This window comes from Palaemon carinicauda, chromosome 21 (assembly GCF_036898095.1).
Source record: "Palaemon carinicauda isolate YSFRI2023 chromosome 21, ASM3689809v2, whole genome shotgun sequence".
NCBI lineage: Eukaryota > Metazoa > Arthropoda > Malacostraca > Decapoda > Palaemonidae > Palaemon > Palaemon carinicauda.
The window spans coordinates 27,365,460-27,389,624 of NC_090745.1; the positions used below are offsets into that span (position 1 = coordinate 27,365,460).

The window sequence follows — 24,165 nt, forward strand, 5'->3', positions numbered from 1 at the left end:
CTGGTACGACATACTTCCCAATGACACCTTCTACCTTTCCAGTGCCCACTCTAGCATTTAAGTCAGCCATGACAACCATATAATTCCATCTACCAAGTCCTTCTACACACACCTAGTTAATTAATTCCAGAACTCATTCCGCTCTTCTTCGCTTTCCTCAACTTGGCCCATACACACCAACAAAAGCCCAACATTCCCTACTCAACCCAACCCTTACCTACATTAGACTAGATGATATCTCCTTCCATTCCACTACTTTACCTGTCCTCCATTCACTCAGCAATAAAGTCACACCCTCTCCTGCTCTTTCCCTTTCAATCCCAGACACTCTATCAGTCACTTCACCAAACATCACTTCACCCTTCCCTTTTATCTTTGTCTCACACAAAGCCAATATATCCATCCTTCTATTCCTAAACATACTTCCAATCTCACATCTTTTACTCTCTATCGTACTACATCCACGCACATTCAGACACCCCAAAACTAGAGTGTGGGGAGCAGTCACTCTCCCCCCCAGCTCCACTTCTTCAATGTCCCACAGCTCCCTCGTTCCGTCCCTTTTAGTCATCTCTTACGAAAGGCAGGGATACACTGGCGCTATTCTAATTGTTATTATGCCCCCGCGACATTCCTGTGAACTAGAATTTGGAGTGTGTACTGTATCTTTCATGTCTAAGAGCAATAAAAAGAGCTGACAACCAGGTGAGGACGAGCAGGCATACCTACTCACGTGTTGTATGACATGTTACTGACCAACATAAGGATCCTGTGAGAAGAGTGCTCTCATCCCCTAAATTTATTCCCATTTCAAGGATTTAATTCATTATCGATGCTGGAGCAAGTGTCACAGAATTTAGGACAAATTTGCCTTTTATCAAGTTGATTCCCAACCTGACAGCAATGGAATATACTGTATGTGAAAAACTTCAGGTCAGTTGGAGAGCGTCAAGAATAAATCCATGCAGCTCGACGGCCAAAATCATAATAGAGGCTCAGAGCGCTGTCAGACCCAGACTACTGATGGACACAGGGTCCCGGTTGCCAGAACCTCAATACGTCTTCATTAGTAGTTACCTACTGTCACCACAATCTCCAACTACTAAGGAATGGGGGCTTGTATTCATGTAGGAACACTTCTGTTTTAAATGATCAGTCACATCTATTTCTATATGCCAACAGTAAAATTAAAATTATGGTACCCCTTACTGTATGTGTCTGAGTCGTGATTTGTGTACGCATTACTTGACATTCCTACTCAATAAGATTAATTTGTTAATTGATGGAAATTTTGTTTGTTCATGTTTTGATACAGCATACAGTTTACATAATACTTATGTCACTAAGCAATATCTTACAGTATTTAGTCTCTATAGATGTAAAAGGGCAAACTTGGTTCTTTTCAAACTTTAAAAGAATATCTTTTGCTACCTGCTTTGAAATTTTATCAAAGAATGTGCCATTAAACATAAGATAATTCTCTGCTTCAAATTACTTCTCATCTTGCTTAGTTTACATTATGTATATTTTCCTTCATTCACATAAGTAACCTACAATTTAAGGTACTTAAGTTTAAAACCCATAATGAATTACCTTTCTGATTCTGTAAAAGATTACATAGTGTAAGTGAAATTTTCCTACTACCACATGATGTTGTAAATAGCTTCCTAATTAAAGTCTTGCATCTGAAATACACCACATACATAAGTTACATGGATATTGCCATATTTTTTCCCAACTTAATAGCATAGTCCAAATTGTAATAGAAGTCTCTTAGAATAAGGCCAAACAGAAAACAGACTACTGTAATATATAGTTCTATATTCTAACCAATTCATTATCCTCTAAATCTAATGGTGTTCAAACAGAATCAGTTTTGCCAATTACTACCTTACTTTTGTGCCAGCCACTTTTTCATTGCAGCATTTGGAGATATTGCATCTATATTTTCATGTATTATGACACAATACATCTTATAAGTCAAAAGAAACTGCTGAGGAAAGTGGTGTGGAGTTATAACATCAACAGGTTGAAGAACAGAATTAGGTCAATCCCTCCAGCAGTCCTTTAGCGTAGGGTCAGTACTTTGCAACATTCAAGGTATGAAGTTCTATGTTCAGTCATGCAAAGTTCACAATGTGATATACTACACGGTGTCACCTTTTGTTTCAAATTCATTCACGATGAAAGAAGAGCTACTGGTCACTTGGACAGTGTAGATGATTAGACATTTCAGTTTAGGAACTTTATATTTCATGAGTATCATCCATCCATATACCAAGGCACTTCCCCCAATTTTGGGGGGTAGCCGACACCAACAATGAAACAAAACAAAAAAGGGGACCTCTACTCTCTATGTTCCTTCAGCCTAATCAGGGACTAAACCGAGTTCAGCTGGTACTGCTAGGGTGCCACAGCCCAACCTCCCACATTTCCACCACAGATGAAGCTTCATAATGCTGACTCCCCTACTGCTGCTACCTCCGCGGTCATCTAAGGCACCGGAGGAAGCAGCAGGGCCTACTGGAACTGCGTCACAATCGCTCGCCATTCATTCCTATTTCTAGAACGCTCTCTTGCCTCTCTCACATCTATCCTCCTATCACCCAGAGCTTTCTTCACACCATCCATCCACCCAAACCTTGGCCTTCCTCTTGTACTTCTCCCATCAACTCTTGCTTTCATCACCTTCTTTAGCAGACAACCATTTTCCATTCTCTCAACATGGCCAAACCACCTCAACACATTCATATCCACTCTAGCCGCTAACTCATTTCTTACACCCGTTCTCTCCCTCACCACTTCGTTCCTAACCCTATCTACTCGAGATACACCAGCCATACTCCTTAGACACTTCATCTCAAACACATTCAATTTCTGTCTCTCCATCACTTTCATTCCCCACGACTCCGATCCATACATCACAGTCGGTACAATCACTTTCTCATATAGAACTCTCTTTACATTCATGCCCAACCCTCTATTTTTTACTACTCCCTTAACTGCCCCCAACACTTTGCAACCTTCATTCACTCTCTGACGTACATCTGCTTCCACTCCACCATTTGCTGCAACAATAGACCCCAAGTACTTAAACTGATCCACCTCCTCAAGTAACTCTCCATTCAACATGACATTCAACCTTGCACCACCTTCCCTTCTCGTACATCTCATAACCTTACTCTTACCCACATTAACTCTCAACTTCCTTCTCTCACACACCTTTCCAAATTCTGTCACTAGTCGGTCAAGCTTCTCTTCTGTGTCTGCTACCAGTACAGTATCATCCGCAAACAACAACTGATTTACCTCCCATTCATGGTCATTCTCGCCTACCAGTTTTAATCCTCGTCCAAGCACTCGAGCATTCACCTCTCTCACCACTCCATCAACATACAAGTTAAACAACCACGGCGACATCACACATCCCTGTCTCAGCCCCACTCTCACCGGAAACCAATCACTCACTTCATTTCCTATTCTAACACATGCTTTACTACCTTTGTAGAAACTTTTCACTGCTTGCAACAACCTTCCACCAACTCCATATAACCTCATCACATTCCACATTGCTTCCCTATCAACTCTATCATATGCTTTCTCCAGATCCATAAACGCAACATACACCTCCTTACCTTTTGCTAAATATTTCTCGCATATCTGCCTAACTGTAAAAATCTGATTCATACAACCCCTACCTCTTCTAAAACCACCCTGTACTTCCAAGATTGCATTCTCTGTTTTATCCTTAATCCTATTAATCAATACTCTACCATACACTTTTCCAACTACACTCAACCAACTAATACCTCTTGAATTACAACACTCATGCACATCTCCCTTACCCTTATATAGTGGTACAATACATGCACAAACCCAATCTACTGGTACCATTGACAACACAAAACACATATTAAACAATCTCACCAACCATTCAAGTACAGTCACACCCCCTTCCTTCAACATCTCAGCTTTCACACCATCCATACCAGATGCTTTTCCTACTCTCGTTTCATCTAGTGCTCTCCTCACTTCATCTATTGTAATCTCTCTCTCATTCTCATCTCCCATCACTGGCACCTCAACACCTGGAACAGCAATTATAACTGCCTCCCTATTATCCTCAACATTCAGCAAACTTTCAAAATATTCCGCCCACCTTTTCCTTGCCTCCTCTCCTTTTAACAACCTTCCATTTCCATCTTTCACTGTCTCTTCAATTCTTGCGCCAGCCTTCCTTACTCTCTTCACTTCTTTCCAAAACTTCTTATTCTCTTCATATGACTGACCCAATCCCTGACCCCACCTCAGGTCAGCTGCCCTCTTTGCCTCAAGTACCTTGCGCTTTACTTCCACCTTTTTCTCTCTATATTTTTCATACTTCTCTATACTATTACTCTGCAGCCATTCTTCAAAAGCCCTCTTTTTCTCTTCCACTTTTACCTTCACTCCTTCATTCCACCATTCACTGCCCTTCCTCATGCTGCCTCCAACAACCTTCTTGCCACATACATCACTTGCAATCCCAACAAAATTTTCTTTTACCAACTTCCACTCCTCCTCTAAATTACCAGTTTCTCTTACTCTCACCTCGTCATATGCCATTTTCAACCTTTCCTGATATTTACTTTTTACCCCCGGTTTTATTAGCTCTTCAATCCTCACTACCTCCCTTTTACATCCACCTACTCTATTCCCCCACTCTTTTGCTACAACTAATTTTCCTTCCACCAAAAAATGATCAGACATACCGTTAGCCATACCCCTAAACACGTGCACGTCTTTCAATCTTCCAAACATTCTTTTAGTTACCAACACATAATCCATTAATGCCCTTTCTACTACTCTTCCATTTGCCACTCTTACCCATGTATACTTATTTTTATCTTTCTTTTTAAAGAAGCTAGCACTTATTACCATCTCTTGTTCAACACACGTCTACCAGTCTCTCACCACTCTCATTTTCACCTGGTACGCCATACTTCCCAATGACACCTTCTACCTCTCCAGCGCCCACTCTAGCATTTAAGTCACCCATAACAACTACATAATTCCTTCTACCCAGTCCTTCTACACACCTAGTTAATTCATTCCAGAACTCATTCCGCTCTTCTTCACTTTTCTCACTACCTGGCCCATACGCACTGACAAACGCCCAACATTCCCTACCCAACCTAACCCTTACCCACATTAACCTAGATGATATCTCCTTCCATTCCACTACTTTACCTGTCATCCATTCACTCGGCAATAACGCCACACCCTCTCTCGCTCTTCCCCTTTCAATCCCAGACACTCTACCAGACATTTCACCAAACATCACTTCACCTTTTCCTTTCATCTTTGTCTCACACAAGGCCAATACATCCATCCTTCTACTTCTAAACATACTTCCAATCTCACATCTTTTACTCTCTATCGTACTACATCCACGCACATTTAAACACCTCAAAAATTGAGTGCGGGGATCAGTCACTCTCCCCCCAGCTCCATCTCCTTGTCGATGTCTCGCAGGAATTTTATACAGGAGAGGGGGTTCCCAGCCCCCTCGTCCCGTCCCTTTTAGTCGCCTCTTACGACACGCAGGGATACAACAAATGAAATTTTGAGTCTTCTGCTGCTAGTAATATCAACTAACCATTTCTATGGCAGGGTTAAATCAGATAGGAGTACCCATGTTGTCAGAAGTCTCCCAAGAAAGGCTCCTGAATCCTTTTAGAATGGTTCTCTGAAGTTATGACCAAGTGGGCTACATATCGTTCCTAAAGAATTAAACTGTTGGAGATTTTTGGCACAAAACTCAACAGTATCTGTTACTCTAGAGCTGACAGTTTGCTTTACAGGACTGACATTATTTTTCTTAATTCCCAATACAAATAGGGACTTGATTATTTAATCTTATGGCAAAAGATCATTTATTTTTATGGCAAAGTCCCTCTTATACTTCACATAGATCTGTGCTATTCCTCACAGAAGTTTTCTACCCTTACAGAAATGGGATGATTAGGCTTGGCATTGAGTATTTTTTCTCAAAAATTTAATCAAGGGATATATTGTACAAACATCACAAATTCGGAGATAATTTGTATTTTTCCTAACTATACAAACCTTAGCTATTTAATATGGGTAATTACTTTCGGCGTAGCTGAAATGACGAGCCATTAGAAATTTAACGAGGATTTACTACCCCACCGCTAGCCTGGTACCCCCCCCCCCCCACACACCTGTGAGCTGAGCTCACTTTGCTTAGAGGTAGGACTTCACAGGGGATAGGGCTGGCGGGGAAGTTTGATTAAATAGCTAGGGTTTGTATAGTTAGGAAAAATACAAATTATCTCCGAATTGTCATTTGTTCCGTAACTGAAATACAAACCACGCTATTTAATATGGGTGACTCAACCCTTAGGAAAGGTGGAAAAGTCCCAGCCATACTGGCTTTTGGCTTTGCCCGGGGACTAATTATCTGAGTGTGTCAGCACTCAACAATAAAGAGCACCTGCACCTCGCTCGCACCTTGCTATGCAAGGGCTGCGGCCTACATAAGCTGTGTGTGAAGGATTATGTGCGACTCGTCCTAGGACGTTGACCTGAAGTTCTTAGATGGAAACTTTAGGCTAGAACTCTCCCAATACCACCTCATCAGGGTATGGGGACGTGACAGTATTAACTTAATACTAGGAACACAAGGAAACATGGTTTACCTGCGGTGGTTTGAAGTCAGCTGTGCAGAGAACCCAGGATGCTCCTTTCCCCAAGAGAAGGGAGGATGAAGAAAAGAATATGGTCCAGACATACCTTTTCTTTCATGCAGACTAAAACCGGGTAACAATGCCCTCAACTCTGCTACTTGTCCATTAAGGAGCCTGAGGTTTAAACCAGCTGTTGTGCAGCCACCACAGGGCCGATAGAGAACGTATCGAGCCTCCTGTGTGTCACGTCTTGCAGGTAGTGGGTTGTGAAGGTCGTCTGATGCTTCCACACCCGTTTGTAGAACCTGGGTCACTGAGAAGTTCTTCTTGAAGGCCAGGGACGTAGCTACGCCCCAAACATCATGTGCTCTAAGGCGACATGACGGAGGAGGATCAGGATTCAGGGACAGATGGATCACCCTACGAATCCATGCCGAGATGGTATTCTTGGTGACCCTCCTCTTTGTTCTCCCAGTGCTCACAAACAAAGCTTGCACTTGGGGACGAATGCAGCCGTTCTTTGAGATACAGTATAACCTCAGACTCCTTACTGGACACAGTAGGGGATGGTCTAGGTCATCTGTTACAAAACGAAGACTCGAAATCCGGAAAGAGTCGAATCGAGGATCCGGCACTCCGGGATTCTGTGTCTTAGCCACAAACTCAGAGACGAATCTGAACGTTACCTCCCCTCATCCCCTTGCATGGGCGATGTCATACGAGAGACCATGAAGTTCACTGACTAGCTTGGCCGAGGCCAAAGCTAGTAGGAACACCGCCTTCCAAGTTAAGTGGCAATCTGAAGCCTGGCAAAATGGTTCGTAGGGAGGTCTCTTAAGAGGCCTGAGAACTCGAACCATGTTCCATGGAGGAGGTCTCACTTCCGACTGAGGGCAGGTAAAATCATATCTTCGACTGAGTAGGGAAAGTTCCAGCGAGGAAGAAATGTCCACTTCTTTGAGCCTGAAGGCTAGACTTAAGGCTGAGCGATAGCCTTTCATTGCCGAGACTGAAAGGCGCATTCTTCCCACAAATATAGGAAGAACTCCGCTATTGCTGGAATAGTGGTATCGAATCGAGAGATACCCCTTCACGACACCAACCACAGAAAACTCGCCACTTTGCCTGGTAGACCCCTGCGGATGACCTACGCAGGTGTCTAGACATCCCGTTCGCAACTTGTTGCGACAATCTTCTCTTAGTGAGGAGATGCTGGATAGTCTCCAGGCGTGAAGTCGAAGAGAAGCTACGGCTTTGTGAAAGATGTTGGCATGTGGTTGTTTGAGTAGTTTGTGTCGCAGAGGGAGTTCTCCCGGAAGTTCCGTTAGGAGTTGCGGAAGGTCGGGCAACCAATCCGCGTGATGCCATAGCGTAGCTATAAAGGGTCATCGAGAGATTGACCGATATTCTGGTCTTGTTGAGCACCCTCCTCCTCAGACAGAACAGGGGAAAAGCGTAAACGTCGGTGCTGTCCCACCGTTGTTGGAAGGCATCTTACCAGAGTGCCTTGGGATCTGGGACTGGGGGCAATACAGCGGGAGCTTGAAGTTCAGCGCTGTAGCGAACCGATCCACAGTCGGGTAACCCAACAAAGTCAGGACTTTGTTGGCTACTGGATGATCCAAGGACCACTCGGTACTCATTATCTGAGACACTCTGCTACGACTGTCAGCGAGCAGATTCCTTTGTCTGGAATGAAGCGAGCCGATAGAGGAATCGAGTGGACTTCCGGTCTATCTCAGTATATCTACTGAGAGATGGGATAGCTGCTTGAAAACGTACCTCCTTGCTTGTTGATGTAAGCCACTACTGTGGTGTTGTAGCTCATCACACCACAGAGTGATCCTCCAGGTCCTTGTTGGAACTGTTGAAGGGCCAGGAAGACGGCCTTCATCTCTAGCAGATTTATATGGAGGCACTTTTCCGATTCTGACCACAGGCCTGAGGTCCTGTGGTACAGAACGTGCCCCCCCCCCCCCTTCCTTTGAGGTGTCCGAAAACAGCATCCAATCCGGGGAGAAGGAACGAGAAGATCCATTCTTCTACGTAAGTTCTCTCCTGTCACCCACCACTGGCGGTTCGTCCGTTTCGCAGGATCCATAGGGATCATGATGTCCGGGGAATCGCAACCTTGATTCCACTAGGACCTGAGTCGCCCCTGGAGAGACCTCATCCTGAGGTGACCGTTGAGAACTAGACGAGCCAAGGGTGAAAGGTGACCGAGGAGACGTAACCACGATTGGGTTGGAAGCTCTTCTCGTCTGAGGAAAGGGCTTGCGACTCTTCTCAGCCTTGCTATCCTGTCGTCTGATGGAAAGGCCTTATGGAGATTGGTGTCTATAATCATGCCTAGGTGAACCAGTCTTTGATTGGGCAGCAGAGCGGACTTCTCGAGACTTACCATGATCCTTAGATCCTGGCCAAGTCCTAGAAGTTTGTCTCAGCTCAAGTGTCAAAGAGGGAATGACTCCGAGTCTGCTAGGATCAGCCAGTCATCCAGATAATGGAGGAGACGGAAGCCGATCCTGAGTACCCACGATGATATTAGGGTGAACACTCTGGTGAAACCCTGTGGTGCTGTGGAGAGACCGAAACATGGCACCTTGAACTGGTACTCCTTGTTGTTTATGCTGAATCCTAAGTACTTCCTTGAAGACGGATGGACTGGGATCTGGAAGTACGCGTCCTTCAGGTCCAGTATACACAAGAAGTCATGCGGTTTACTGCAAGACTGACTGTGTCTGCAGTCTCCATGCTGACCGGAGTTTGCTTTAATCTGGACCTCTGCCCACAGAGTTCGCCCCCTTGCTGATCCCATGGCAAGGGTGCTAAATGACACCGGATTTGCCCTCAGGGGAGGTAGAGATGTTGTGAACAGGAAGCGATATCCCTGACTGATTACGGAAATCGTCCAGGAAACAGCCCTGAGTTGCTGCAACCTGTCTGCGCAACCTTGTAGGTATCCCGCCACTGGCGGACATTCAGGGGAACTGCCAATCCTAGCGTTTGCGGCCTCGGCTGCTCCTTCTAGGATTCTTCCCTCCCCTGGGGGACTTCTTGCCTTTCTTGTCCTTGACCAGAAAGGGCTTAGACCCCACTGTCTTAGCTGCCGTTTTTTTGGTGGGACGTGGCTGCTGAGGTGCTGGAGGTTTATAGGGCTTGAATGTCAAAGCCCTATATAGGAGGGAGTCTTGGTGACTTCCTACACCTCTCAGCCGCCTGCTTCACGTCCTTAGGCTCAAAACAGGTTCGTTCCCATAACGAAAGAATGTCTGAGCCTGTAGATTTTGGTGCTAGTGGACTCCCGGTATTGTCTTGGAGTCCTTTGACTCCCTCCCGGGAGGGATGCAGGACTCCAACAACGACGGAGGAAGGCTCTTCTCCACCCTTATTCAAGAAGACTTTACCGCGCGAGGTGGGGTTTCCCTCAATGGTGTGATTGGGGAACGTCTCACCTCCCGCGACTCTCCTGAGGGCGGGAAAACTTCGTCCGAAGGTGAGGGAGAAAAGTCTGAGGGGGGAGAGTGCCTGCCTCGAAGACTTACGAGGAGACAGCTACGTCCTCAGAGAAGTTACCTCCTCCGAAACTCGTCTTTTCCTCTTCGGGGGAGTAGCTGCAGCCAAGGATTTGTGGCTCAACTCAGAGAGAACAGCTTGAAAGCCTGTGCTACTGCTCTGATTAGAGTCCCAAACCAGGCTGCCGGCTGCGCTGTCAGACACTCCCTCTCGAGGGGAAGTCGCCTGTAAAAACATAAGGACAGCATGTCCCTGGGCCTTTCTGTAACCTTCCCCCCTACCGGCAAGCGCGCTGTTCTGTGCTTGGGGGGGTGGGGGGAGATGTGGCGATGGCACCCTTACCGCACGTTGTCCGGCAGCCTCGCGCGGGGGAGGGTATTGGCGATTGCGCTAGGGAGCGCACTGGCGCTCGCGTGATGGGGAATACCCGGGGGTCACGCGCGAGAGACTGTCGAAGCGCTGATGCGTGTGCTGGGGAATACCCGGGGTTCACGCGCGAGAGACTGTCGAAGCGCTGATGCGTGTGCGCGTGAATACCCTGGGCTCGCGTGCGGGAGACTGTTGAAACGCATGCGCACGGGCAAGACTTCAGAGAGTGAGTAGGAATCAGATTGACGTGCAAGATCAGAATGAATAGCTCGTGCGGACCAGAATGTTGGCACGCGCGCGCAGAAGACCACTGGCGCACGCGAGCGCGCAAGACTATTGGTGCGCGCGCACGGGAGACCATCGGTACCCGCGCGCGTAAGAAGGAAAAACCGATGGACCAAGAGGGAGAGGCCGTACCCCATGACGTGGAACCGTGGTGGCCTTGCAATACGCAGGTGTCGTTGTCGTACATTACACACACAGCACAAACAATGAAAATAAAACTTACTACATTTCTATACACAAATATATACATAAACATAAAGAATGTTTATACTGTATATATATTACAAGTATAAGAAAAAGTAAAAAGACAAAAAGCATTACAGTAATGGCTGTCAAAGAGGCGAGGGTGAAAGCAGACACATCTGACTACCACCCGAGCCGATAGCAAAGTGAGCTCAGCACACAGGTGTGTGAGGGGGGGGGGGGGGAAGGGGGGGGGAGACTAGGCTACCCTCCCTACCCCCCGCTAACTAGCGGTGGGGTAGTAAACCCTCGTTAAATTTCTAATGGCTCGTCATTTCAGCTACGCCGAAAGTAATTACCCATATTAAATAGCATGGTTTGTATTTCAGTTACGGAACAAAGGAAATTCACTATCTGCCTGTTGTAAGTGACTGATCTAAACCTGAAAAATTCAGGGATACCTCACACTTCTTGGGCCACAACAAGATGACAAGATATCGCAAAAATTTGTTAACGAGACATAGGATTGTATACTCATTCTTTAAATCATACAAAAAACTGATCAAGAAGATTAGTCTTTCCCTTCCCTGTCATAACACCATTTAGAAAATACCAAATAGGAGTTGTCCATCTAATGTTTAATGCAACCAACAGGTTTCAGGGAGCAAATTCCAACATACAGTAATGTATAGCATGGATTCAGAAAGCAAATTCAACATACAATACTGACAGTATTGTTTCAGGAGGCAGATTTCCCCATACAGTATTGTAAAGCGCAAGCTCACTATACAGCAATCTTTTGTTTACAAATGTGAAACATTACATTTTGCCAAACCCATTCATATCTCATTCCTCAATATCTTTGAAACTGGATAACCGTACCAAATACAGTTAATGTGCTTTTATTTCAGAATTTACAGCATTACCTACGGTATGTGACAAACGTACCTTCTGAAGATGAGGCAGGAAGTGAGAAATTGTAGGAACAGCATCTGGTCTAAGACGAACTGTTTGCCAGGTCTTGTCAAAACACATATCCTCAAAATGGTCAATACAAAGCACTGAATTCTTGCTTGGAAACCATCTGACAAATTTTATGTTTACGATCCATGCTGTAACCAGCAATCGACGGCAGAATGAGAACCTGCGTGAAAGGCAAGACGACGGGGGAGAGGAAAGTAAGTCATACAGAACGATTGAGTGTGCCAAGGAATTGTTTGGTGTAACTGGAGGTTAGTTTTTTTAACTAGAAAAGTGTGCATGTGTTTGAGAACACAGCTTAAATGCTAAGCAGCCATTATGGTTCTATAAACATTGTATTCCATGCTTAAATGCTGCCTAAATAAGAATTAATTATATTTATAACAAGGATCATTAAATGTAATGTTATACACATTTTGTTAAAAATACTGCATGAAATGTCATTTATTCACTACATCCTAGGGACTACTAAGTTTGTGAAATGACATTTCGAAGTTATTTGTATTTTTCTTAACTATACAAACCTGAATTCTTTACCTAAGAGATATGATCCAGTGTTGAGCTGGTTTAGCCATTAGAACTTCCAAGCAAGGTGTCACTGACCCTCTGCTAGTTAGCGGGGGCTAGAGGAGGTATACAAACCAACCCTTTCACACACGCTCCCAGTGGCTACTCTTCATTTTTTATTGCAAGCAGTACTTCTAGGGGGAAGGAGATGACGGGACGAACATGTGAATGAACTCAGGTTTGTATGGTTAGGAAAAATTACAAATTACTTGCAAATCTGTCATTTATTCCTCTACAAATAAAGCCTATGTTCTTTACCTAGGAGGCTCATTAGTGGTAAAGTCTGTGACTAGTGATCGCCAGACTGGGGTTCGAGTCCCGCTCAAACACGTTAGTTTCTTTATTAGCTACAACCTCACAAACTTTGGGAGCTAAGAATGGGGGGTTTGGGGCAGCTTATAGGTTTACCTGCTGAGTCCTCAGCAGCCACTGCCTGGCCTTCCCTGGTCCCAGCTTGGATGGAGAGGGGGCTTGGGTGCTGATCATGTGTATATATGGTCAGTCTCTAGGGCATTGTCCTGCTTGCTAAGGCAATGTCACTGTCCCTTGCTTCTGCCATTCATGAGTAACCTTTCAAACTTTTAAGGGCCAGAACCTAAGATCCACTACAGCTGGGTTCTGAGTCTTCACACTAAACTCTGGGATAAAGCCGAGTGTATCTTGCCCCATGCCCTTGAATGGGCAATGTCGTAGGAAAAACCCTCCAACTCACTGGCATCTTTACAGAGGCCAATGCGAGAAGGAAAACCATTTTCAGAGTCAAGTCTCGATTTGATGCTCAACTCATCAGTTCACTGGGAACAAGGTACTTCAACTACATTCCAAGGAGGCAGTCTCACTTCCATCGAAGAGGAAATAACCCTTTTCAGTCTAAAGACTACAATTAAGGCTGAGCAATATCCTTTCACTGCCAAGACTGAACAGAGTTTTACTCTTGAAGAGATAACAAAAACTTGGATATCAGGGGTATAGTGGCTCCGAGTGGAGAGAGACCCCTTCCACGACACTGGCCACAAAAGATTGCCCACTTCACCTGATAGACGGCAATGGAAGACCTCCAGAGGTATCCAGACATCTGTATCACCAGCAAGTGCAAAAACCCTCCCTGAGAGGTGATCCTGGATAACCTCCAGGCATGAAGTTGTAGGGATAGACTGTCTTAGGGAAAATCTCGGCATGTGGCTGTCGAAGAAGGTCATGTAAGGGAGAAAGCTCCCTCGGAACCTCTGTCAGCATAAGTAGAAGGTCTTGGTGTCATTTTGCTTGCAGCCACAATGGTACTATTAGAGTCCTCAATAAGTTGTATGATGGTTTCATCTTGTTGAGAAGTCTCCTCATGAAGCAAAACGCGGGGAACGCATACACGTCTCTATTATCGCAAGGGTGTTGAACGGTGTCCTGGAAGGCCGCCTTTGGGTCTGGTACTGGCAAGCAGTACACTGGATGCTTCCAGATGAGAGACATCGTGAATAGGATTATTAATGGCGAACTCCACAGTCAGGACTTTTTTGTCTATCAGGGGATGTTACAACCATCCAGCACCAACTTTGAGTTTTTCAGCTCAGATTGTCTGCCAAAAAGTTCTTGCCTGGAATGAACTTGGCTGATAAGACTATCACATTGTCTTCCGTCCACTGCAAAATCTCGACAGCTAGATAGAATAGCGGCCATGAAAAAGTAGTTCCTTGCTTGTTTAGGTATTCCACCAATGTCATGTTATCATTCATCAACACTATGGAGTGGCCTGAAAAGAGCTATTGGAAATGCTGAAGAGCTCCCCTCAATTCTAGGAAGTTTATGTGGCACTGCTGATCAGATTCTGACCACAGCACGCAAGACATGTGCTGTAATAGGTGAGCCCCCAACCTTCTTTTGATGTATCCGTGAAGAGAATCAAAATTTGGGGGAGGCGAAAGAAAATCTACCACTTTGAGAAGGTTAGAATCTAGGATCTACCAACTCAAGTCTTTTTTCTCCTCTGTCCCTACTGGAATAAGCAACTCTGGAGGGTCATTACTCTGAGACCAGGTCTTCAGCAGCCACTGAAGTGACTAAATGCGAAGGCGACCATTGGGGACTAGACGTTCCAAAGACTTCAGATGCCCCAATGGTCGTTGCTACAGATAGGCTTGTAGTAAGCCTTGCATCAGAAAGGGACAAGGTACTTCCTTGAATCTCTCAATTCTGATCTGCAATGAGAAAACTTTTCCTAGTAAGGAGTCTATCTGCATACCTAGATACAGTATACTAAATTCTGAGATGGTTGCAGAAAAGAAATCTCAAAGTTTACCACAGCCCTCAAGTCAAGGCAAAACTTGAGGATCCTGTCTCGGTGAAGGAGAAGGTTCTCTACCAAATCTGCTAGAATCAATTAGTTGTCCAGATAACAAAGGAGACGAATGCCATTCACATGGGCCAAGGTTGAAACTAGGGTTAACACCCTTGTGAACACCTGCAGGGCTGTCAACAGGCTGAAGCACAGCACCCAGAACTAGAACATTATATCTTTTAGTGCAGAATAAATCTTAGATACTTACTTGATGATGGATGGATTGGGATCTGCAAGTATGTCTCTTTAACATCCAGAGAGATCATAAAGTCCCCCTGGTCTGACAGCCTGTATGACCATCTTTGCAGTCTCCATCTTGAATGCAGTCTTCAGGACAAAGTCCCTCAACACCAAAAGGTCTATAACAGGTCTCCAGCCTCCAGACGCATTCTCAAGAAAATAGAGTTAACTGAAGAAGCCTGGGGACCCGTCGACGACCTCTTAGAGAATGCCTTTCTCAAACATGGTCTAGACTTCTGCTCGAAGGGGGACATCCTTCGTTGATCCTTTCTTGAATGACGTTTCAGGGGAGGGGGAGCGCTGATGATCGAGACAAAGTACCCTGCTCCGAGGACCGTCCAAAGTTCAGTCTCTCACAGAGGGTTTGTCGACAACCTGTACCTAGCACTGGCACACACCCTAACGTTGGTTTGGTAGGAAACATTTGCAAAGGTTGCAATGAGTCACCTAACCAAACAGATGGGGATCCAGGAGGAGCGCTCGCCCAAGGGCCGAGCCCTGAGGGCTGCACACTCGTGAGACTCGCTATGAGTCGTGATGCCCAGTGGGAATGGTAGAAAGTGCCAATGGACACTATCATCGGATGGCTCCACAGAGCTAGTGCGTGGTGGAGACGAATTATGCACCAAATTACGAGCGACTCAAGGGGTGGACCATTCAAGCGAGGGCAACCTCTCACAGCGGCAAGAACATCTACCGAAGGACCCCGGAAGGCTTGTAAGATTGAGGTCAACAAGGAACCTCAGGCTGAGCAGACTGAGCATGCGGAGCGAACTCAGTGTGCTGGGCAAACCCAGCCTAGTGCACTCATTCCAGGGGGTGATTAGCTGGATTAATTGATTGATTTGATGTTTTCTGGCATCCTGACATCAAAGGTCATTGACTAGATGGAACTTGAGGGAGAACCAACCTGCAGAACCTCAGGTGGAAGAGGAACTGCGGAAGATATCTCTACTAGGGGTATGAGACTGACTGGAAGAGACTACCCTCCAGGGGCTCAGGGGAGAGGGCTAAGGCCAACCCTTGCAGAGGCAGACGTGCGCTCACGCTGTGCCCCTAGCATCAACACCAAGAGCCATTCATTAGTGGGGAAACCCGAAAGCCCTAAATTAGGAAGGCCACAATTGATATAGAGCATTAAAAGAGCTAGACTTCCTTGGAGTGAAGCAACAGGGTGTTCCTGACCTGCCCAAAAGGTTGTTCGGGGAATTAAAAATGGTCATCGCTTTTCTTCAATCAGCCTCTGAAAGAAGCTGCATGGGAAGAGGGAGGTGGGAGAGTAAAGCCACAGGAGAAAGAAGTTGGGATATCCTTTTTCATTTTGAGGATTATCCCAAAGGCAAAGAAACCCTTTTAGACTCCTTCCTATGCATAATGTACCCCTTCCTATAAGAGCATAGCCACTCCCAACACTAATCGCAAAGAGAAGCCTCTGTACAGGAGTGTTGTCTGCATGCAGGGCAAAGTCTATGAGGATCCATCTCTTAGCCGACATAAAGGTACCTCAAGAGCGGCACAACATGCTAGGATAAATCCAGATGATTGCAGTTCCTAATGAACACGCACATCTGAAAAGGATAGAAAAGTTATCACAACCAATGAATTAACGTAAGGTAAATCAGGAGAGAGCAAAGTGAACATCTACACTCAACCGTAGCCAAATCAAAAGTGAAGAGTAGCCACCGGATGTGTAGGAGAGTGGGGTGGTTGATATACCGCTGCAGATTAGCGTAGGGTTATTGACACCTGGCGTAAAAGGTTTTATGGATAAACCAGGTCAACGCTGAATCATATATCCTAGGTAAAAACAAAGGGTAAGGGGAAAGGCACAGAGAACAGATCAGGGGAAGAGGTAAGAAAGGGAGAAGAGCTAAGGGTAAGGCGAAAGAAAGGGAGAAGAGCTAGATAAGGGTAAGGGGAAAGGAAGAGAAGATAAGAGTAAGGGGGAAGGAAGAGAGAAGATAAGAGTAAGGGGATAGGAAGAGAGAAGGTAAGGGTAAGGGGAAAGGAAGAGAGAAGATAGTGTAAGGGGAAAGGAAAAGAGAGAAGATAGGGCAAGGGGAAAGGAACAGAGAGGAACTAGGGGTAAGGGGAAAGGAACGGAAAACAGACGTGGGTAAGGGGAATGGAACGGATAGGAAGTAATGGTAAGGGGAAAGGAAATGAGAGAAGATAAGGGTAAGGGAAAAGGAACAAAGAGAAGATAAGGGTAAGGGGAAAGGAACAGATAGGAACTAAGGGTAAGGAGAAAGGAACAGATAGGAACTAAGGGTAAGGAGAAAGGAACAGATAGGAACTAAGGGTAACTAAGGGTAAGGAGAAAGAGACAGAGAGAAGATAAGGGTAAGGGGAAAGAAACAAATAGTTACTAAGGGTAAGGGGAGAGGAACAAATAGGAACTAAGGGTATGGGGAAAAGAAAAGATAGGAATTGAGGGTATGGGGAAAAGAAAAGATAGGAACTAAGGGGGAAAAGGAAAGATAGGAACTAAGGGGGAAAAGAGAAGATAGGAACTAAGGGGGAAAAGAGAAGATAGGAACTAAGGGGGAAAAGAAAAGATAAGAACTAAGGGTAAGGAGAAAGGAACTGAAGAGATAAGGGTAAAGGGAAAGAAGCAGAGAAGATAATGGTAAGGGGCAAGGAACGGATAGGAACTAAGGGTAAGGGAAAAGGAATGTGAAAAAGATAAGGGTAATGGGAAAGGAACAGAGAGAAGATAAGGGTAAGGGGAAAAAGCGAATAGGACCTAAAGGTAAGGAGAAAGGAACCCAAAAGAGATAAGGGTAAGGGGAACAGAGAAAAGATAAGGGTAAGGGAACAGAGAAAAGATAAGGGTAAGAGGAGAGGACTCAATGGGAACTAAGGGTAAGGGGAAAGGAATCAAAGAGATAAGGGTAAGGGGAAAACAAACAGAGATGAGGTAAGGGTAAGAGAAAAGGAACAGATAGGAACTAAAAGTATGGGGAAATAAAAAGGAAGAGAGATAAGGGTAAGGGGAAAAGAACACAGAGGAGTTAAGGGAAAGCGAAAAGGAACAAAGGGGAAGAGGAAAGAAAAGGAAAAAGATAAGGATAAGTGGAAAAGAACAGAGAGGAGCTAAGGGTAAGGGAAAAGGAACAAATAGGAACTAAGGTTAAGGGGAAAGAAAAGGAAGAGATAAGGGTAAGGGGAAAGAAAAGGAAGAGATAAGGGTAAGGGGAAAGAAAACGAAAAGAGATAAGGCTAAGAGAAAAGAAAAGGAAAAGAGATAAGGGTAAGAGAAAAGAAAAGGAAAAGAGATAAGGGTAAGAGAAAAGAAAAGGAAAAGATATAAAGGTAAGAGAAAAGAAAAGGAAAAGAGTTAAGGGTAAGAGAAAAGAAAAGGAAAAGAGAAAAGGAAAAGAGAAAAGGAAAAGAGAAAAGGAAAAGAGATAAGGGTAAGAGAAAAGAAACAAAAAAGAGATAAGGGTAAGAGAAAAGAAAAGAAAAAGAGATAAGGGTAAGGGGAAAGAAAAGGAAAAGAGATAAGGGTAAGAGAAAAGAAAAGAAAAAGAGATAAGGGTAAGGGGAAAGAAAAGGAAAAGATATAAAGGTAAGGGGAAAAAAACAGAGAGGAGCTAAGGTTAAGGGGAAAGAAACAGATAGGAACTAAGGGTAAGGGATAAAAAGGAAAATAGATAAGGGTAATTGGAGAGGAACAGGGAAAAGATAAGGGTAAGGGAAAAGAAACAGATAAGAACTAAGGGTATAGAGATAGGAACCGAAAAGAGATAAAGGAAACAGGAAAAGAATGGAGAGGAGCTAAAGGTAAAGGAAAAGGAACATATAGGAACTAAGGGTAAAAGGAAAGGAAAAAAGATAAGGGTAATTGGAAAGGTAGGCTAGAGAGAGAAAATAAGGGCCAGAGGAAAGGAACAGATTCGAATTAAGAGTTAAGGTGAAGGAATAAAAAGAGATAAGGGTAAAGGAAGAGAAGGGAGAGGAGTTAAGGGTAAGGGGAAAGGAAAGGAAAAGATAAGGGTAATTAGAAAGGCAAGGAAAAGGTAAGGGTAATTAGAAAGGCAAGGAAAAGATAAGGGTAATTAGAAAGGAAAAAAGAGAAGATAAGGGCAAGGGAAGAGACACGGATAGGAACTAAGGGTAGGGAGAAAGGAATGGAAAAGAGATAAGGGTAAGAGAAAAAGAACGGAGAGGAGCTAATGGTAAGGGGAAGAGAAAGGACAAGTGATAAGGATAAAGGGAAAGGAACAGAGAGAAGATAAAGGTAAGGGGATAGAAAAGGATAGGAATTAAGATTAAGGGGAAAAGGAACCATAGAGAAATAAGGGTAAGGAGAAAGGAAGAAAGAGGAACTAAGGGTAAGGGGAAAGGAACAGATAGAAACTAAGGGTAATGGGAAAGGAAAAGAGTTAAGGGTAAAGGGAAAGGAACAAAGAGAAGATAGGGTTATGGGGAAAGAAATGGATAAGAGCTAAGGGTAAGGGGAAAGGAATCAAAAAGAGATTAGGATAAGGAGAAAGAAACATGAAGAAGATAAGGGTAAGGGGAAAGGAATGGATAGGACTAAGGGTACGGGGAATGGAATGGATAGGACTAAGGCTAAGGAGAAAGGACCAGAGAGAAAATAAGGATGAGGGGCAAGGAATGGATAGGAACCAAGGGTAAGGGAAAGGAACCAAAAAGAGATAATGGTAAGGGGAAAGGAAGAGAGAAGATAAGGGTAAGGGAAAAGAAATGGATAAGAACTAAGGGTAAGTGGAAAGGAACCAAAAGGAGTCAAGGATAAGGGGAAAGGAACAGAGAGGAGTTATAGATACGGGAAAAAAAAAGCCGAAAAGAGACAAGGATAAGGGGAAAGGCATGAAGAGGAACAAAGGGTAAAAGGAAAGAAACTGATAGGAGATAGGGGTAAGGGGAAAGTGATGGAGAGAAGCTAGGAGTAAGGGGAAACAAAGAGAGGAGATAAGGCTAAGGGGAAGGGAACGGAGAGGAGCTAACGATAAGGGGAAAGGAATGGATAGGAACTAAGGGTAAAGGGAAAGGAACAGAGAGAAGAGAAGGGTAAGGGGAAAGAAAGGGATAGGAACTAAGGCTAAGGGGAAAAGAACTGAGGAGATAAGGGTAAGGGGAAAGTAATGGAGAGAAGCTAAGAGAGGAGAACAGAACAGATGAACTAAGGATAAGTGGAAAGGAAAATAGGGTAGAACAGGAGGTAGTGGTAAGGGGATGGGAGAGGAGCTAGCAGTTAAAGGATTGGAGAGGATCTAGGGGCAAGGGTAAGGCAGGGAAGCTTGGGGTAAGAAGACAGAGGAGATAGGGGTAAGGGGAAGGCAGGCACGCTAGAGATAAGAGGAAGACAGGAGGTAGGGATAAGGGGAAGGGAGAGAAGCTTGGGGTAAGAGGAAGACAAGAAGTAACAAGGGCAAGAAGGCAGATGAGATAGGGGTAAGGGGGAGACAGGGAAGCTTGGGGTAAGGGGAAAACAGAGGAGCTAAGGGTAACACGAAGACAGAGGAGCAAAGGTAAGGGGAAGACAAATGAGCTAGGGGTAAGGGAAAGACAGAGGAGCTAGGGGTGAGGGAAAAACAGAGGAGCTAAAGGTAAGGGGAAGGCAGAGGAGTTGGGGGTAAGGGGAAAACAGGGGAGCTAAGGATAAGGGGAAGGCAGGGATGCTAGGGGTAAGGGGAAGTCAGGGAAGCCTGGGGTAAGAAGAAGAGAGAAGAGCTAGTATAGGGAAGATATGTGAGCTAGGGGTAAAAGGAAGACAGAGGAGCTAGGGGTAAGACCAGGGCACAAGAGCAAGGGGTAAGGGGAAGACAAAAGAGTTAGGGGTAAGAAGAAGACCAAGGAGCTAGGGGAGAGGAGAAGACAAGAGGAGTTAAGGGGTAGGGGGATGTCAGGGAAGCTAGAGGTAAGGAGAAGACAGGAAAGCTAGGGGAAAGGGGAAGACAGAGGAGCTAGGGATAAGGGGAAGGAAGAGGAGCTAGGGATAAGGGGAAGGAAGAGGAGCTAGGGTTATGGGTAAAACTGAGGAGTTATGGGTAAGGGAAGACAGAGGAGATAGGGATAAGGGGAAGACAGGGAACCTAGGGTTATGGGGAAGGCAGGGAATTTAGGGGGTAAGGGGAAGTGAGCAGAATTAAGGGTTAAGGGAATATAAAGAAACTAGGGCTAAGGGAAAGGCAGAGGAGCTAGGGGTACAGGGAAGAGAGGAGCTAGGGGTAAGGGGAAGACAGCCGAACTAGGGGTAAGGGGAAGACATCAGAGCTAAGGGTAAGGGGAAGACAGAGGAGCTAGGGGTAAGGGGAAGAGAGGGGCTAGAGGTAAGGGGAAGCCAGAGGAGCTAGGAGTAATGGAAAGGCAGAAGGTCTAGGGGTAAGAGGAATGCAGAAAATCTAAGGATAAGGGGAAGACAGGTAAACTGCGGTTAAGGGGAAGACAAAGGAGATAGGGTTAAGGGGAAGAAAGATGAGCTAGGGGTAATGGGAAGACAGAAGAATTAAGGGTAAGTGGAAGACAGGCAAACTAGGGGTAAGGGTAAGGCATGGGAACAAGGGGTAGGGGTAAGGCAGAGGAGTTAGGGGTAAGGGGGATGCAGGGAAGTTATAGGTATGGAAAAGGCTGGGAATCTAAGGATAAGGGGAAGGCACAAGAACTACAGGTAAGGGGAGGGAAAGTTAGCCAGCAGTAAGGGGAAGAGTGAAGTACTAGGGGCAAGGAGGATGCTGGGAAGTTACAGGTAAGGGGAAGTCAGGGGAGCTAGGAGTAAGGGAAAGGCAGAGGAGCTAGGAGTAAGGGAAAGGCAGAGGAGCTATGGTTAAGGAAAATACAGGGAAACTAGGGGTAAGGGAAAGGCAGGGAAGTTAGGGGTAAGGGAAAGACAAATGCACTAGGGATAAGGGGAAGACAGAGGTGCTTACAATAAGGGGAAGTCAGAGGTGCCAGGGATAAGGGGAAGACAGATGAGCTAAGGGTAAGGGGGATGCTGGGAAGTTACAAGTATGGGGAAGTCAGAGGAGCTAGGAGTAAGGGAAAGGCGTAGGACCTATGGTTAAGAAGAATACAGGGAAGCTAGGGATAAGGGAAACACAGGGAATCTAGGGATAAGGGGAAGGTGGAGGAGGTAAGGGGAAGGAGGGGGAGGTAAGGGGATGGAGGGGGAGGTAAGGAGAAGGCAAGGCAGTTAGCGGTAAGGGGAAGATAAAGGAGCTAGGGATAAGGGGAAGGCAGGGAAGCTAGGTGTGATGGGAAGATAAAACAGCTAGGGGTAAGGGGAAGGCAGGGAAGCTAGGAGTAAAGGGAAGACAGAGACACTAGGGATAAGGGGAAGACAGATGAGCTAGGCGTAATAGGAAGGCAGGGAAGCTAGAGGTAAGGGGGAGGCAAGGAAGCTAGGGGTAAGGGGAAGCTAGAAGTAAGGGGAAGGCAGAGGAGCTAGGGGCAAGGGGAAGGCAGGGAAGCTAGGGGTAAGGAAAAGGCAGGGAAACTATGGTTAAGGGGAAGACAGCCACTAGGGGTTAGGGGAAGGAAGAGGAGTTAGGGTTAAGGGGAAGGAAAAGGATCTAGGGGGAAGGGGAAGACAGAAAAGCTAGGGGGAATAAGAACACAAAGGAGCTAGGGGGAAGGGGAAGACAGGGGAGCAAAGGGGAGGAGAAGACAGAGTAGCTAGGGGGAAGGGGAAGGCTGGGAATATAAGTGTAAGGGGAAGGAAGAAAAGATAGGGGTAAGGGGAAGCCAGGGAAGATAGGGGTAAGGGGAAGGCCGGAAAGCTAAGTGTAAAGGGAAGGCAAGGAGATAGTGGTAAGGGGAAGGCAGAAGAGCTAGGGGTAAGGGGAAGACAGGGAAGATAGGAGTATAGGGAAGACAAGGAAGATAGTGGTATGGGGAAGGTAGAAGAGCTAATGGTAAGGGGAAGGAAGGGAAGCTAGGGGTAAAGGGAAGACAGAGGAGCTAGGGGTATGGAGAAGACAGAGGAAGTAGGGGAAAGCTTAAGAAAGAGGAGCTATGTGTTAGGACTTAGGGGTTAGAAGGCAAGAGGAGCTATGGGTAATGGGAAGATAAAACAGCTAGGGGTAAGGGGAAGGCAGGGAAGCTAGGGGTAAGGGGAAGACAGAGACACTAGGGATAAGGGGAAGACAGATGAGCTAGGTGCAACAGGAAGGCAGGGAAGCTAAAGGTAAGGGGGAGGCAAGGAAGCTAGGGGTAAGGGGAAGGCAGGAAAGCTAGAGGTAAGGGGGAGGCAAGGAAGCTAGGGGTAAGGGGAAGGCAGGGAAGCTAGAAGTAACGGGAAGGCAGAGGAGCTAGGGGCAAGGGGAAGGCAGGGAAGCTAAGGGTAAGGAAAATGCAGGGAAGCTAAGGGTAAGGAAAAGGCAGGAAAGCTATGGTTAAGGGGAAGACAGAGGCACTATGGGTTAGGGGAGGGCAGAGGAGTTAGGGTTAAGGGAAAGGAAAAGGATCTAGGGGGAAGGGGAAGATAGAAAAGCTAGGGGGAATAGGCCGACACGGGAGCAAAGGAGAGAAGACAGAGGAGCTAGGGGGAAGGGGAAGGCAGGGAATATAAGTGTAAGGGGAAGGCAGAAAAAATTGGGGTAAGGGGAGGACAGAGGAGATAGGGATAAGGGGAAGGCAGAGAAAATTGGGGTAAGGGGAGGACAGAGGAGATAGGGATAAGGGGAAGACAGGGAACCAAGGGGTATGGGAGAAGGCAGGGAATTGGGAAGACAGCGGAATTAAGGGTAAAGGGAAGGTAAAGAAACTAGGGCTAAGGGAAAGGCAGAGGAGCTAGGGGTATAGGGAAGACAGAGGAGCTAAGGGTAAGGGGAAGGCAGAAGAGCTAGGGGTAAGGGGAAGGCAAAGGAGCTAGGGGTAAGGGGAAGACAGCCGAGCTAGGGGTAAGGGGAAGACAGCCGAGCTAGGGGTAAGGGGAAGACAGCAGAGCCAAGGTTAAGGGGAAGACAGAGGAGCTAAGGGTAAGGGGAAGAGAGGAGCTAGAGGTAAGGGGATGACAGAGGAGCTAGGGGTAATATG

General features: G+C 45.8%; 2 protein-coding genes across 11 annotated transcripts in view; both read right to left on the reverse strand.

Annotated features, from left to right (window-relative positions):
- Positions 1-24,165, reverse strand: part of LOC137615232 (DNA repair protein XRCC3-like) — a 400,961-nt gene that overhangs the window by 238,937 nt on the left and 137,859 nt on the right. The window lies entirely within an intron of this gene.
- LOC137615230 (uncharacterized) overlaps positions 1-24,165 on the reverse strand; it is a 62,797-nt gene that overhangs the window by 32,438 nt on the left and 6,194 nt on the right. For 2 of the 10 annotated variants that reach the window (XM_068344924.1, XM_068344923.1), the window contains exon 2: positions 11,991-12,186. The exons of 7 other annotated variants lie outside the window; for them this stretch is intronic. In XM_068344924.1, the coding sequence (XP_068201025.1) occupies positions 11,991-12,077 (87 nt within the window). In that variant the 5' untranslated portion in view covers positions 12,078-12,186. Of the gene's footprint in view, positions 1-11,990; positions 12,187-24,165 lie in introns of those variants that run through there. One more of the 10 variants, XM_068344916.1, reaches the window with a different exon arrangement.